The sequence below is a fragment of the Myotis davidii genome, unplaced genomic scaffold (genome assembly GCF_000327345.1).
Source record: "Myotis davidii unplaced genomic scaffold, ASM32734v1 scaffold46, whole genome shotgun sequence".
NCBI lineage: Eukaryota > Metazoa > Chordata > Mammalia > Chiroptera > Vespertilionidae > Myotis > Myotis davidii.
The window spans coordinates 3821507-3835595 of NW_006383006.1; the positions used below are offsets into that span (position 1 = coordinate 3821507).

Genomic DNA, 14089 nt, shown 5'->3' on the forward strand with positions numbered 1-14089 from the left:
GCGGGGGCCCCGGCACAGCGGGAGCGGCACGGACCCCTCACAGGCCGGGGGAAGTGGACGGGCGTCTGGCGGGGCGGCTCCGGCCGGACGCCGTCCGAAAGGGAACTGCGATGAAGGCGAGCAGAGCATTGTAGACAGCGAGGGCTCTGAGGACCAACCCCTGGGATCCAAGCATTTTAGGGACGTGCCGCCGGCACTTGCTCTTGGTGCAGAGTTGGAGGTTGAGCTTTCCTTAATTGTGCTCAGCTTTGGCTTATTTCGATTCCCAAGAAGGCTTTAGTGCGGAGGCACAAGCAGTGGGAAGCTTTCAGCCTGCCGGGAACTTGAGCTTATCTGATGATTGTGTTGTACTGGTTTGGGGGGAATAAGAGGGGTGTGTGGGGGGATGAGGAGGAGGGGGATTGGAACAAGTTAACACCATATGCCATTTTCCCCTTAGTGATCATTCATTGTTCACTTCTCATCATTGTAGGTAACTCACGTTGTTCTTTAAACTCTTAATCTAGCCCAGCGATTTTAAACCAGTGTGCCGCAAGAATTTGTAAAATACAGCACTACCTGACTATTTAGTCAAGGGCACTGACCTTTTTTCCCTTAGATTGTAAAAAATAAAATAAAAAATGAGAACAGCCAGCACAACAATAGCCGTCCGGAGTGAATGAATGTTAAAAATTGTACATTTTTGGTCAGATCAGCAAAAAACAACAACAGTTTTTGGTGTGCTGCAGAATTTTAGTAATTAGTTTGTGTGCCATGAGATGAAGAGGGTTGAAAATCACCGATCTAGTCAAACGGTTCATTGCCTTATTTATATTCAAGTGCCCAAGTTACCTTAACTCTGTAGGTAGAACACCAGCATTCCAGGCCGTCCTGAAATTTAACCCATAAAAACTGGCTTAAGCCTCTTGGGAGTGGCCGGTACAGAAAACAGGGCCAGACAGCTCTTATCTCTTGTATACTGTGGAATAAAAAAGGCTTCAGCGGTCTAAACTTGGATTCTTAATTATGAACATTATGACTGGTTGTGTCTAACAGCCCCCAAAGACCAAACTGAAATAATCTCAATTTTTCCTGTTAATGTCCAGGTAAGAAATCAAGGGCTATAAAAAGGTAGCTCAGAACCCTTAATCAGATCATATACTGAGGGCCTGGTCGGAATCTCAGTGGTGGCTGGCATTTTATGCATCATCTTATGGACAGCGCCACCCAGCCAGCCTTGCCCGTGATGGGCCTGGTGGAGTCTTGGTGGTGGCTGGCATGTTATGCATCATCTGTGGACAGGACCACCCAGTCAGCTTTGCAGAGTTCTTCACAGCCTCTTCAGTAGGGTGCGTTTACTACCGATTTTCATGTTAATGTACACCCCTCCTGCCTTAGCAGCCCTGGGCCTCTTTAAAATCGCATCTCCATAGTAAACAGTCCTCGTCCTTTGGGTTAAGGAGAGAATCCTGCTTCCTCCAGATATCTCAAGAAGGCCTCCATTTTCTGTCATTAAGTGCTCTCAGTAAGAATTTAAAACTTTAAAAATGAAAGACCTGACACTGCACAAAGGGTTTCATCCCCCTATTTCTTCATCAAATATGTATTAAGTACCTACTTAGACCCGTCTCTCTGCTAGGGACAGGAATAAGGATGAGTAATACACAGTGCAGTGCTTCTGGGACACACAGTGGGGGACAAAGACACGAAGCAGATTATGGTACGAGATAAATGATAACAGAGTCATGCTGCCTATTAGGAAAACATGGAGGAAGGGTACCCAACCCTGCCTAGGACTTGCGCTTCTGAAAAGGATGGGTGTAGTTGCTTACCACACTCTACTTCACTTGTCACAATTTGACTCGGATACCCTGTGGAACTAGTAGTAAACATATCTCAGCCTCTCTCACCAACAACACTTTGTCACAGTAAAGATTCCCTCCCTGTACCTGTGCTTTTCAGGAAGACAGGCTTGAAATGGTAGGTAACTTTGGACCTGCCTTGATCTTCCACGGAACAGGAGATATGCCTGTTGCCTGCTAGGATGTTGTGGTAGGTATTGGGGCTACAAGAGGCCATTTACCGCCTCTTGCCTCAAAACTGCTTTATTTTCAGGCTTTAGCAGCAATCAGTATTGCTCTTTCTAGTCGCTGCCCCTTTTACCTGATGTTCACCCAGGAACTTGCAGGACCAGACAGTATTTGAGCTGGACGATAATCTCTCTTCAGAAATGGAAATAAGGAGGGCACTAATGGTGATGACCTCTCTCTAAACTCCAGAGTTGTAGAATCCAGCTGCCTTTTAGCATCTTCATTTTGGGTGTCTAGTAACATGGCCAGAAAATTCTTGATGGTTACACTCTCCCAAAACATGCCTTTCCCTCATACCATATCTCAGCAAATGTCATTTCCGTTTACTCATTTGGCTAAGGCCAAAAGCCGTGGAATCATGCTTGACTTCTCCTTTTCTCTTATACACATTCATTCCATTAGCAATCTTGTCTGCTCCTCCTCCAGAGTAAATCTAGATTCCACTCATTTCTTTCCATCTCCACTTTTTCTACGCTTGATGAAGTCACCATCCTCTCTCATCTAAATTACTATAGTGGTCTTCTGACTGATCACCTGTGTTTGCCATGGTGCCATTTTCAGTTTTTTATCCACACAGTGATCTTTCAAAAACTTAATTACATCTCTTCTCTGCTCAAAATCCTTCAGTAGCTTTCCATCACAATTAGAATAAGTTCCAAAGTCCTTACCATGGCTGGCTATGCCTGAGATGGTCGGCCTCTGGTTTTACTTCCCTGACTTTATTTCCGAGGCTTTTATCCCTGAACCTGTCTGGCACTAATCACACACACTGTCTTTCTTGTTCCATGAACAAACATGGCACATACCTACTCCAGGGCCTTGGCACTCGCTGTTTCCTCTGCCTGGCACTCTCTTGCCTTAGATATTTCATGGCTCACTCCTCATTTCATCCAAGTTTCCGCTGAAATGTCACATAAATCAACAAGACCTTCCCTAACTATTCTGTATTAAAGAGAATGCTATATCCACCATTGTGCTATTCTCTTTTTCAGTTTTATCATTCCTTCCATCATGGGTTGTCATCTAATGCTATCCTATATAATAAAGAGCTAATATGCAAATGATTGTCACGCTCTCCCGCCCGGGCCAGGGGACCTGAGGCTGAGCCTGGGGACCTGAGGCTGCTCCCCTTGCCCTGGCGCTGGGGCCGGGGGACCTGAGGCCGCGCACCCCCACCCTGGCACCATGGGACCTGAGGCCGGGCTGGGGGACCTGAGGCCGTGCCCCTCGCCCTGGTGCTGGGGCCGGGGGACCTGAGGCCAGACCAGGGTACCTGAGGCCGTGCCCCTGGCGCCTGGGCCGGGGGACCTGAGGCCAGGCTGGGGAACCTGAGGCTGCACCTCCTGACCTGGCGCCTGGGCCGGGGACTTGAGGCTGCAACCCCCCACCCAGCGGGGCTTGACAGGGGACCTGAGGCTTCGCCGCCAGGGCTGGGGCATCTGAGGCCACACCCCCCGCCCTTCAGGGCTTGGTGGGGGTGGGGCCAGCTGGTCTCGTGCGATTTCGAGGTGTTCATGTGTGGGTGGGGACTTGATGCTGGGTCCTGCAGCACACCCAGACTCTGACAGGATGGAGATTTTCATATACATTTTACGAATTTTCATTCATCTCTGACACTTCTATTATAAAGGGCAAATAGCAATATTAAAATATTTCTTCTAATTCCCTTTTAATGTGCACGAATTTTGTGCACCAGGCCACTAGTTTTATATATTATTATTGTCTCTCTCTCCATATTAGAATATAAATTTCTTCAGAGTAGGAACTTTGTCTTGTATATCCCTTTATTTGAAGTGTCTAAAACAGTTCCAAAGTCTTAATGGGTATCCATTAAGTATTTGTTTAATTAATGAATAATAATATCAATGGTAATAGCTTCCACTTATTGAATGCTAATCTATTGAGCTTTTATAAATAATAACTCCATTTTGCAGAGGAAGAACCTGAGAATTTAAGTAATTTTTTTTAGGATCATATGTATAGTAAATTATGGCTGATTCTATAGCCTGGCTCCCAAACTTTAATGCGTAGTCAGAGCCTGTAAAAAAAAAAGCACATGTGTATGTGTGTATCTGTATGTGCATATACACAATCATATTTGCTTATATTATCCTAAGAAACAATGGAAAAATAAATCACAAACTACTAAAATGCTTACCTATAGTGGAAGGGAGAGAACAGTATAGTAGTTAAGGATGGAAGCTAGATTTCTTACAGTTTTAACTTTGGAACTACATACATGTCTAATGCAATAAAATGAAATTTAAAAATACAAATTTCAGGGCACTCACCACTGCAGAATCATTGATGCGGGATCTCTGGAAGCAGGGCTCAGGAATGTGCATTGTTAATAAGTCCAAGTGATTCTGATGTGGCTAAACAGGGGCTTATGCTTTCAGAAACACTGTTCTTTGCCCTATGACCTAGTGAAGGGAAGTAAGTGACCACCAGCTTATTCCCTGCAGTGGCCAGCATTGGGCCAGGAATGGAATTGTTAATTACATGAGGTTGGACTGCTGGACAGATCTTCAGTAGGGTAATTATGAGCAAGAAGGGCCAGCCTTACTCACTTCCCAGGAGGGATCAAGTCCAACCTTGTGTCTCAGAATTAGGCTGTCAGGCATTTTCTAGGGCTCAGTATCACCTGTTTATGTATGTGTTACTTGTCTGTATAGAGCGTTCCACTTTCTGATGTGCAGTGTTGCATCTCAGAATGGACTGTTTGCCCTGTGCTGTGCTTGCTCTGCAGGCTCTTCGTTCTCTGTGTTTTGCATGTACAGCTGTGTTATATGGCGACACGTCAATAGAACGTGAAGGCCCAAAGTGGCTCAGGTCCTCTGGCCACCCGAGTTCTGTAACCAAATCAAGCCTCTTCGAGGTTCTGTGCCGTTATTACATTTTCCTTATGACTTTGAGGATTAGGGATGAGTACATGTATGGTGCTTTTACTATTTAAAGGAAGTTACAGCACTTATAAGATGAAGGTATTTTTCCGTAACACCGCCAAATGAAAAAACTTAAATGGTTAAATAAAATTCCAATTACAAAATTTAAAAACAGCCCTGGCTGGTGTGACTCGGTTGGCATTGTCCCATGCACTAGAAGATTGCTGGTTCAATTCCCTGCCAGGTCATATGCCGGGATTGTGAGCTCCATCCCAGGTGGGGTGTGTGTAGGAAGCAGCTGATCAGTGTTTCTCTCTCATAAATGTTTCTCTCTCCATCTCCCTCCCCCCATCTCTCAAATCAATAAAAACATATTAAAATTAAAAAAAATTTTTTTTCAGTGAACTTATTAGACTCCTTTTGATGACCAGTAGAGTAGACATTTGGTAAGAACCATCTATTAACAAATAAATATTTCAAAAAAAATGGAAAAATGGGCTCTCAAATATCATGCTTATGAGTTTGACTTCATATTGTAGTGGTGCAGCTTCATGAGAATTTAAGCCCCAGTGGAACAGCATCAGAGATATGCTGTAAAGTAACCCACAAGGAAGAACGTGTGGAGTGAGACCAGCTGAGGCTGTCACGGGTCCCTGGAGAGACGATGAGAGAGGGCTGTTGGGAGGGACCCTGTAGAGAGAGCATGATAGACAGGCCTTGCAGACCCCGGGGGAAGGTGAATCTGTTAAAAGAGAGAAAGAAAAACAGGAACTGGCGGGGGTTTGGGGGGGCATAGTGAAGAGGAGGGATTATGTTGGCCTTTTCGTTATAGACATGTATGTATGCCATAAGAGAATTTTTTAAAATTTCACACTTCATTTTATTTATATTTGAAATATCAATGGGTTTCTTAAGAATCAACTTTAATATTACCAGTTGCTCATACAGTGATATCTAAACATTATCTTTTACAAAGCAAGCACTGTAAGCTGAATTATTTTTCTATGTTCTGTTCCAGCATAAATCTCTAGCATTCCATTAGAACTAGTGTTATTTCTGATTTCAACTTATGTTATTAAGAGCACACCGTGTCTGCCTAGCTTGGTGGTTGAGCATCGACCTATGAACCAAGAAGTCACGGTTCAATTCCTGCTCAGGACATATGCCTGGGTTGCAGGCTTGATCCCCAGTATGGGGTGTGCAGGAGGCAGCCGATCAATGATTCTCTCTAATCATTGATGTTTCTGTCTCTCCTTCTCCCTTCCTCTATGAAATCAATGAAAATATTTTTAAAAAATAAATAAAATGCACAATAAAAGAAGACAGAATCACTTTCTTTTTCTGGAAGACTAAGGACATCAACCTGGAAGATGTTCCTGAGGTGGCTCCTGACTCGTTTTTATAAATATAACCACTGCCTTCCAGACCACCTCTGGCCAACACCCAGTCTTTTGATGTGAGACGCCTGATTAAGTGCATCACAGCATGTGTTTAGATCCTGACTCACATGCATATCTTACTACATATGTGACTGGGCAAATACTTGTCCCCAAGGCCTCAACTCCCTCACCTATAAAATGGGGATTTATAAAAAGGACATATTTCAAAGGATAGTTGTGAGGATTGATGAAATAACATTAATTACATGTGCTTAGTATTTTCTGGAATACAGTGCATGCTGTCTATTTGTACCATTATCCATATTTTATTTTACAAAGGAGCAAGAGAGTGTATGACTGATTTCTGTTACAAGATCAGAAAGCTGAGGAAGTATCTGTATGTGCTTAGCATCTCTTAATGAGTCACTATGGATCTGTCAGGTAATTATTTATACACTTTCAGAGCCTCTTTAGTTGTACTATAGACCACTGTCTCCCAAAATGAGGCCCCTGAACCAACAGCATCACCTGGAACTTCTTAGAAATGCAAGTTCCAGAGCCCATTTCCAGACCTATTGTAAAGGAAGCAGGTCGGCCCAGCAGTCTTTTTTCACAAAGCCTCACGTGATTCTGATACACACCAACGTTTTAGAACCATGGGCCTCGACCATCGTTATTTTTTTTTTAAACGAGAGCTTTATTGAAATGTAATTCACATACCATACAATTCACCCATTTAAAATGTACAGTTCAGTGGTTTTTAGTACGTTCACAGAATTGTGCAAGTATTGCCACAGTCGATTTTAGAACATTTTCATTACCCTAAAAAAAACTCCGAACCCATAGTATTCATTCCGCATTTCCCCCAAGCCCACCAGTCCTAGGCGACCACTAATTTTTCTGTCTCCATAGATTTGCCTAATTCTGGACATTTCTTATAAATAGAATCATACAATATGTAGCCCTTTTTGTCTGGCTTCTTTCTTTAGTATAATGTCCAGTTCATCCCTGATATAGATGTATCAGCACTTCATTTCTTAATTTCCATTGTATGGATATGCCACATTTTGTTTATCTCTTCATCAGGTGATTGACATTTGGGTTGTTTCCACCTTTTGGCTATTAAAAATGATGCTACTATGGAACATTTGTGTAAAAGTTTTTGTGTAGATGTATGTTTTCACTTCTCTTATTTATATGCCCAGGGGTGGAATTGTGAGGTCATATAGTTATTCTATGTTTAATCTTTTGAGGAACTGCCAGACTGTTCTCCAAAGTGACTGCACCATTTTATATTCCTGCCAAGAATGTATGAGGGTTCCAATTTATTCCCATCTTCATCAAGACGTTATTACCTAACTAGACCATCTTTTGAGATAATGAATTCTGTAACCTTAATATACTATGGCACTTCTTATTTTCCCAAAGGTTAACTCATTAAACTTTCAAAGGATGCCTTTTAGCTGTCATTTCTGAGATTAGATACTTAATTTCATGTTTATGTTGTCCATTTTAGGATTTTATAAACTTGCATGATGTTTTAGGGCAGTTTAATTTAGAGACAATGAAGCCAGGGGCATTTTTTTCTTCTCTAATATGTCTAGTCTGGTAATTGTTGAATAAATGCTTTTTTGACTGGTTGATTCTCAAATAGTTCTTGACTATAAACATTCTTTAGCTTTGCAAACACCTGCTATTAAAAAAACCACAACTCACTTTCTTGACCCTTTGATTCGGATTACCACCCCCAGATAAGAAAACAGAGTCTGACAAAAGCTGATGGTGTTTCTCATTTCATTTCTTAATGAAAAGCTCTTTTCTTTTCCAGAGGAATGGCTTCTTGTTGGAACCAAACAAGGACATCTTCTCCTCTACAGGATTCGGAAGGATGTTGGTAAGTGGCAACTTTCCAGAACTGGAAAGAAATGGCTTACTATCCATGCAAAAAAAAAAAAAAAGTTGTGATAGTTGGCTAATATACAACTTTAAATCAGTGATTTCTGGACCATTAAAAGAGTGGGTGGGGATTGGGAGTAGCACTGTGGGAAAGTGGGGAGGATCGTGTGAGAATCTCCAGGGTTTTTTAAAAATTTTCAGACCATATGCCTCTGTGTCCATGGAGATGGTGAGGCCAGGGGTAGGGGGGGTTAGAGGTTCCCCCCTTCCTTATTTTTTGGAGACTTCCTGAAATAAGAAATGCTATGTTGGGAAATATGATGTTTCTGTAAATGATGTGGTAGTAGGAAAAAAATTAGGAACTTTGATTTAAAAGACCTTATTGATTATGAGGGGTAAACGAGGAGAAAAAGGATCTAGGTTTGACTCCAGCTTTATTTCTGTTTGGCTACTTGACTGAGTAGGGCCTTTCCAATGTCATTTTTCCCTTCTATAAACTGTCAGTTTTTATCACAAACTTGTTGGGGTCAGATTCAATAAAATGTTTGAAAGAACTTAAAAAACTGAAGTTCTAATTAAATGTGCCTTAGAATAGTAACTAAAAAGTATGTGAAATTTATTCTGTTAGAGAACCCTCTAACAGAAAAAAAAAGTATTTCATTTCCTTTTCCTAATTTTATTTCCCTGCTCTCTTGTGGGAAATCGTTATGTTTGGATATTATGCCCTAGAGCTTCAAGTCTGTAAAAATCTGCTGTTAATGCCACAGTAGGTTGAACCCTATGAAATTGTCATTATTCAGCCATATTAGAAAAACAAAATTTCATAGCTTTCAACCTGATAAATAACTTTCTTTAGTAAATAACTTAAGGAAACATGAAAATAGAGCCTTCTCTTTAGAACCTAGAGCAAAGGTAACATAGGGGGAAAAGAACATCTTACTAGTATAGCGAAAGAGAAAAATTATTTCCCGTCTCTTCATTTTAGGTTCATTGGCTAAAGATCTGTAAATCAGATGGACAAAGAACAGATTAACAAGAGGAAAAAAAGTAGAGGTGTATTAACTTGTGCATTTTACGTACACATGCGAGCACTCAGAGATGAATAAGGCAAAGGGGTGATTCGAACTTGAGCCTTTGTATATCATCCTAATAAGCAAGCAACACATTTTTAGAGAAGTGACCAGATAAAGGAAAAGGACTTGTGAGTTTCTGGAATGCAAATTGTGGGAAAGCAAATATATGGAGATAAGTTTGCTATGTAGATTTCTCTGCTGCCATCTCTGGGCTGATAAGGGTCTTGAGTTGTTTCCAGTGATTAAATTCTGTCCTTCCTGATAGAAAGGGGAGAGACAGCTTTGTAAATTTATGTAATGCTTTTAGGCAATTAGTAGAGCAGAGAGAGCTTTTTGTTGTTGTTTTGTTTGTTTGTTTGTTTTTATTGGTTTTAGAGGGAGAGGAAGGGAGAGGGACAGAGAGATTAAGATATTGATGAGAGAAACATCTATCAACTACCTCCTGCATGCTTCCTACTAGGGATCGAGCCTGCAACCCAGGCAAACACCCTGGCCAGGAATCGAACCGGCACCCTCTCAGTGCATGGGATGATACTCAGCCAACTGAGCCATATCAGCCAGGGCAGAGAGAGTTTATCTTATATCTGCTTCTCCTTAGTTGCCTTCAGCTCAAAATAATTCTTAAGCCAAAGTAGCATATTTGGAGTGGCATATTCATCTACCCTTCACTGGTGCAATAGGAAGAGGAGGAAGGCACCTGCTGTGGTGCAGTGAGAAGAGAAACCAGAAGTTCAATACAGAGGGTTTATTTCATTTCTAAGTATTTCAACTTTCTTTTCAATCAGCCATCAGCAAACTTGTACCAAAAAGGACCAAGAAGTAAATATTTTAGGCCTTGCAGGCCATAAGATCTCTGTTGTGACCACTGAACTTTGCCATTGTAGCAAAAAGGTAGCCACAGGCAATACGTAAAAGAAAGGGTGTGGCTATGTTCCAATAAAACCTTATTTACAAAAACATGTCAAAGGCTGGATTTGACCCAGCGGCAGTACTTTGCTGGCCCTTGCTATAAATTTTTAGTTTTCAGAGCCAGAATATTTGCATTCTGTGACATCTACCCAGTTTATAATTTGAAAATTAAGCTTGCCTTAGATTTTATTCAGCATTCAACAGTTGTGTTTTGACTCTACCGTGGGCTCAGAGACTATGCAGAACAGGGAGATAGGAACCTAATATTCTTTTTCCCTAATAGATAATTAGTTCTTTGTACCATCAAATACTAAGTACTACAATAAAGCCACTTGTTTAATATACCATTTCTGTGTAAGTGGTGAGGAATTGACAACTAGACTATCAAAATAAATCTTTCAGCATAGTATGGACTCAAACTGATAATATTTGTGTTAATCTGATGTGGACCCCTGATGGTGACTATTCCTTGTCCTCTGATCAATTCACCATGTGCCCTTTGACAAGTTAACCTTCCTGGGCCTCAGTTTTCCCTAGGCAGTTTGAATAGCAATATTAGCCTACCTTAGACTATTAGTAAATCAAACTCCGATTAGAAACTTCTCTTCTTCCTATACCCATATAGAGCAGTTCAGTTCTGGCCTACCTCTGGTCTGCTTAAGGGCCAGAAATAGGCCTGGGCCTCCGTTAATCAGCCATAGAACTAACTTGGTTTCTCAACTTGAGATATTACAAAGCTGAAGAGGTCTGCAACTAGACTGTCTTTCTAAAGAAAGGGAGTGGGTAACAAGGTGTCATCCGGTATTAAGGGGACGGGTTCTGATCTGATCTGAGCCATCTCCTTTACCTCAAACAGTCCCTAGGCCTCATTCTACTCATATCTTAAACCAGGGGTCCTCAAACTATGGCCCGTGGGCCACATGCAAATACAAATATTGTATTTGTTCCCGTTTTGTTTTTTTACTTCGAAATAAGATATGTGTAGTGTGCACAGGAATTTGTTCATAGTTTTTTTTTAAAACTATACTCCGGCCCTCCAACGGTCTGAGGGACAGTGAACTGGCCCCCTGTTTAAAAAGTTTGAGGACCCCTGTCTTAAACAAAGGGGTTAGATTAGTTCACATCTAAGATCTTAGCAACGTTAGTTTGCTTCAGTGGTGCTGTCTGCCCTAGAGCAGTGGTTCTCACAGTGTGGTCCCCAGGTCCTTTCAGAGGATCCTCAAGGTCAAAACTAAGTTCACAGTAACACTAAAAGATTATTGTTTTTTTTCACTAACAGTTATTGACATTTGCACCAATGATACAAAAGTAACGGTAGCTAAAACTGCTGACCCCAACCCCACTGGCGTAACTCAGTGATTGAGCATGGAACTATGAACCAGGAGGTCAGGGTTCGATTCCTGGTCAGGACACATGTCGGACTGCAGGCTCGATCCCCAGTAGGGGGCTTGCTGGAGGCAGCTAATGAACGATTCTCTCTCATCATTGATGTTTCTATTTCTCTCTTCCTCACCTTTCCTCTCTGAAATCAATAAAAATGTTTAAAAAAAATAAAATATGATTTGGCAGAATATGGAGTATTGCGGCTGATATCATTCCCCTCCTTTTGTAACATGTTATCTCCTTTATCCCAGTTTTCTGAGCATTTCTTTGGCAAGAGTGAGGTTTGTGTCAGTTACTGGGAAAGTCTCTTTTTTTATATATTTTATTGATTTTTTACAGAGAGGAAGGGATTGGGATAGAGAATTAGAAACATTGATGAGAAAGAAACATCGATCAGCTGCCTCCTGCACGGACCCCCTATTGGGGATGTACCTGCAACCAAGGTACATGCATGCCCTTGACTGGAATCGAACCTGGGACCCTTCAGTCTGCGGGCCGACACTCTATCCACTGAGCCAAACCTGTTAGGGCACAACTGGCATTTTATTGCTAATGATACAATTAAAGCTTTCAAGAGAGAATTGGAATTGTGGAAAACTTGTACACACTCCCATGAGCTTGACAACTTCTCAATACTAAAGATTTTTTTGATGAGATTGGGACGGGATAATGAATGATTTAAAAAAAAAGTATCCTATAACGAAATGTGCCAACATTTGGAAAATCTGCATAATTCAGTGAACCAATATTTTCCAGTGCATGTAGTTTTCTAAATCATGAGTAAAAGATCCATTTAAAGTGTATGATAGACCAATGGACTTTAACAGAAAAGTTCATTAATAGGTTTCAGATTCCACAGTGTAAGAAACTTCATTTGTCCAGTTTTGGAACAGTATCAAAGATGTCACAGTTAATCTAGAAAAGCTATTAAGATATTCCTCCTGTGTCTAACTATATGCCCATGTGAGGACAGATTTTTGTCCTATACTTCAACCAAAACAGTGTATCAGAGCAGATATGAGAGTCTAGCTGTCTTCTGTTAACCCAGACACTAAAGAGATTTGCAAAAATATAAAACAATGCATTTTTTAAATTCAGAAAAATAAGCGCTTTTTTTTTTGGTTAAAATATGTTGTGCTAAATTGGATTTATTGCTTGTTATTTTTGAGTTGATAAATACGTATTTAAAATTTTTTCAGTTTTAATTTCTAGTGTGGCAAACATTGCTAGTTATAACCCACATAAAAGTTTTAGGGTCCTCAGTAATTTTTAAGATTATGAAGGGGTCCTGAGACCAAAAAGTTTTTAAAATCGTTACCTTAAAGCCAGGAGTGGGGAACCTTTTTCTGCCAAGGGCCATTTGGATATTTATAACATCATTTGTGGGCCATACAAAATTATCAGCTTAAAAATTAGCCTGCTATATTTGGTCAAACATTTAATTAACTCACTCCTAATGCCTTGGCAGGGCCAGACCAAATGATTTCTTGGGACTCATACAGGCCCCTTCTTTTTTAACATTAATTCTTCAAGAAAAAATGATTTTAAATGTAATATTTTTATATGCAATATAAAAATGCAATAAACATTGAACGGGTCCCTTCTTCATCTTCCCTGCTGAGTTATACATGGGGGAAGTGTGACCAGCTTTGGTGGCATGGGCCCTTGTGGCTGCCTCAATGAATCTCTACCGACTTTGGGGTGGGCAGGAGCCCACCTAGGAGTGGGGAGCATCAGGGGTCAGCAGTGTGAGCAGTTTGTCCACACGCTGAGAGGCAGGGAGCAAGGTGTGGACTCCGCACAGGCTGGACGGTCAGCCCTGAGTTTGTTCTGGGCTTTCACTTGGCTGCTAGCGAGCTGCCTGACCCATCAGGCCCCTCAGATAGGAAATTGGAATAATAGTACTGATTTCTTGGGGGTAGTTGTGAGGTTACAGAAGACACTTATAAATTTTTAAACCCAATTAATGATAGCTGCTGTTATTATTAATTCTTTCCTTTTTGATTCTTTGGTGACTTTTGAGGCTGAATATGTTTATCATCCCAGCAAGGCTGGCTTCACATATTTTCATGGTACATAACTTTCCCCCCTTTTTTGCAACAGTGCCAGCAGCTGTGGCATCACCTGAAAGTGGCAGTAAGTGTAGATGCATTAAATTGCTTTAGCTCTGGGGATGGTGTTGAGTGTGTTTGCTCTGTCCCAGAACATCGGGTAGCAGCTAGGAGTTGGTTGGAATTGGATCTAAGGCTGCTTTGGGCTGGTTTTCATTGCTTGGACTCTTAAACATTTGACTGTTACTTTTTATACTCTTTTTTTGTGAAATACTTTGCCAAGGTACTATTTTGTAGGATAAGATGTTCAGACTCACAAGTACCTTGCAGCTTCAGTAAACTTCTGTGGTGTCACACTGTCTGCTAATGCCAAGTGGAAGCGCATGAAATCCTCTGCTCTAAAACGACTTGAAAGCAACTTACCGTACGCAGTAAAGACAGCTG

The 14089-nt window shown here is 41.3% G+C and overlaps 1 protein-coding gene across 1 annotated transcript in view; it reads left to right on the forward strand.

Moving 5' to 3' along the window:
* Positions 1-6761: 6761 nt before the first annotated feature.
* Positions 6762-14089, forward strand: part of VPS39 (VPS39 HOPS complex subunit) — a 39414-nt gene continuing 32086 nt past the window's right edge. The window contains exons 1-3 of the mRNA XM_015557525.1: positions 6762-6774; positions 8162-8227; positions 13698-13730. Coding sequence (XP_015413011.1) covers positions 6762-6774; positions 8162-8227; positions 13698-13730 — 112 coding nt within the window. The remainder of the gene's footprint in view (positions 6775-8161; positions 8228-13697; positions 13731-14089) is intronic.